The 2694-nt window shown below is 44.8% G+C and overlaps 1 protein-coding gene across 1 annotated transcript in view; it reads right to left on the bottom strand.

The window, feature by feature from the left end:
- LOC102436549 (spectrin beta chain, non-erythrocytic 4-like) overlaps positions 1-95 on the bottom strand; it is a gene marked incomplete at its 5' end in the record, with an annotated part of 54081 nt that extends 53986 nt beyond the window's left edge. The window contains 2 exon segments of the mRNA XM_023748477.1: positions 1-31; positions 34-95. Coding sequence (XP_023604245.1) covers positions 1-31; positions 34-95 — 93 coding nt within the window.
- Between the last annotated feature and the right edge of the window lie 2599 nt (positions 96-2694).

Genomic DNA, 2694 nt, shown 5'->3' with positions numbered 1-2694 from the left:
CGGCATAGAGGTCCCCGATGTGGCAGCCACACGCTGGGCGAGGTGAGAGTTCACCCACTTGGTGAAAGTTTTCTTCTGCACGGCTTCCCGCTCATCTGAAGGACAGGCACTGATGAGCCCCCGTCTCCCCGAGGAACCTCCCCAGGAACCCCCCTTCCAGCTTCACCCCAGGCCCCCACCGCCCACTGTTCAGGCCCAGCTCTCCAAAACTGTAAGGTCTTTGCGCAGTCGGCTCCTCCTCCCTGGGCCGCTGCCCACCTGAAGACAGCCTCCTTTGTCTTTTCAAGTTTTCCTGAGATCCCTCTCCCTTCCTCTCTGAAATAAATAAAAATATTAAAAAAAAAAAAAAAAAAGGCCAGCCCACCTGGCTCAGTGGTTGAGCATTGACCTATGAACCAGGAGGTCACTGTTGGATTCCCGTCCGGGCACATGCCCCTGTTGCGGGCTCGGATCCCCAGTGTGGGGCGTGCAGGAGGCAGCTAATCAATGATTCTCTCTCATCATTGATGTTTCTATCTCTCTCTCCCTCTCCCTTCCGCTCTAAAATAAATAAAACTATATTTAAAGTTTTCCTGAGATATCACATCCACAAGAAGCCTTCCCTGTTTTCTATCCCAGTTGGCTCTGTTCATCAATAAATATTTGAGCGCCTACCATGTGTCCCCCACTGTTCTAGGCTCTGAATAAGGGAGAGCCCTCTGTCACAGAGCTCCGTGTAGTTGGGGCACAGACAACATACTAGGGAGCCATGGAGGTGCCCCTGGGGGAGGGACAAGATGACAGCTGTGTTTCGGGAATATCTCAGGCTGCTGTCTGGGAGGGGGGGTCAGAGAGGGCAAGAATGGCAGCCAGGAGACCAGGGAGGTGACTTGGACCTCTCTCTCAGGGGAGAGAGGTCCAAGCTGGAGGAGGGCAGAGCTGTGGGAATGGAGAAGAGGGCATATTGGAGTAGAGATGGAAAAGTAAAACCTGGCAACTGACAGGCTGTGGGGAACGAAGAGGAAGGACTATGCTACACTGAATGCCCCCTGAGGGCAGGAACCCTGCCTCCCACTCCCTAGCGACTGCACTGCCAGCTAGACACTGCATATCCCACCTCCTTAGGGTGAGGAATAGGAGGGTGACTACAGAGGAAAGAGTGAAAAAACAAAATGGACTCACCATAGCCAAGCTAACAAAATCACTTAAATTAGAATGGGCTGAAACGTGAGGAATAGATTTATTTTACTTTAGCTAGCCTGAGGACTTAACTTTTGAACTTTTCAGCTGTGCCTCAATGCCTAGAAATAGATATAAATCCTATAGATAACCTTCCAAAGAATTTAGGAAAGAATGTTCATGAGAAGAACTTAGGGGGAAAATGTTCATGTGTCCAGACACTTGACACCTGGCAGGTCACCCTCTCAGACCAATCCAGAAGCTAGGAATGCAGGACTGATTCTTCTCAAGAATGCACTTTTTACTCAACTTTCCTCTTTCCTTTGGAACACGCTGGGTCCTAGTAGTGTTGCCAGAATTGCAAATCTTAAGATCCTTGAATAAAACGTTGTCATTTAATTTTAACAAGGCCTCCTGGTTCCTTTACACTCAGGTGACACTAACAATGGGAGGGGAGGGGAAGGATGTGTGCAACTGCTGCCTCCCTTGCTTACAGAGACGGTTGGGAGTCTCTTGCTCATTTCTTAAATAACTGCTTTAGCATGAGCTACACATACTATAAAATTCACTCTTTTAAAGTGTGAATTTAAAGTGTGGCTTTTAGTATAGCCACAGAGTTGTGCAACCATCAGCACTGTCTAATATCAGAATATTTTCAACACCCCAAGAAGAGACCCTGTAACCATCAGCAGTCACTCCCCATTCACTCTCTCTCAGCCCTAGGTACCATTAATATATTTTCTCTGTTCTGGACATGTTATATACATGGAACCACACAATAGATGGTCTTTTGTGTGTCTGGCTTCTTTTACTTAGCATAATATTTTCAAGGTTTATTGATGTTGTCACATGTATCAGTACTTCATTGCTTTTTCTGGCCAAATAATATTACATGTGTAGATATACTACATTTTACTTATCTATTCATCAGGTAAGGGACATCCGGGTTGTTCCCACTTTTTGGTGATTATGAATAATGCTGCTATGAACATTCAGGTGCAAGTTTTTCTGTGGGCACGTTTTCAGTTTATCTTGAGTATATACCTGGGAGTGGAACGGCTTGATAATCTATCTTTACTCTTTTGAGGAACTGCCAAACTATTTTCCAAAGTGGCTGCACCATTATACATTCCCACCAGCAATGTATGGGGGTTCCAATTTCCTCACATCCTCGCCACCGCTTGTTATTTCCTAGGTATTATTATTATTATTATTATTATTATTATTGCCATCCTAGTGGGTATAAAATGGTGTCTCAATATGGTTTTGATTTGCACTTCCCTAGTGATTAATGATGTTGAGCATCTTTTCACATGCTTATTGGCCAATTGTATTTCTTTGGAGAAATAATCTATGCAAAGCTTTGCCCATTTTTAATTGGGTTATTTGTCTTTTTATCATCTGTACTCCCTTTGCTACTTTCTGTGAACCTATAATTATTTCATAATTTGAAGTTTTATAAAAAAAAGAACCTGCTGCCTGCCCTTCATTCCTCTTCCTCTGATTCCCACAGGCTTGAACACCAAGGTCCAGAGA

The sequence above is a fragment of the Myotis lucifugus genome, unplaced genomic scaffold (genome assembly GCF_000147115.1).
Source record: "Myotis lucifugus unplaced genomic scaffold, Myoluc2.0 scaffold_1431, whole genome shotgun sequence".
Classification (NCBI taxonomy): Eukaryota; Metazoa; Chordata; class Mammalia; order Chiroptera; family Vespertilionidae; genus Myotis; species Myotis lucifugus.
This window is presented reverse-complemented; position numbering and strand designations above follow the sequence as displayed.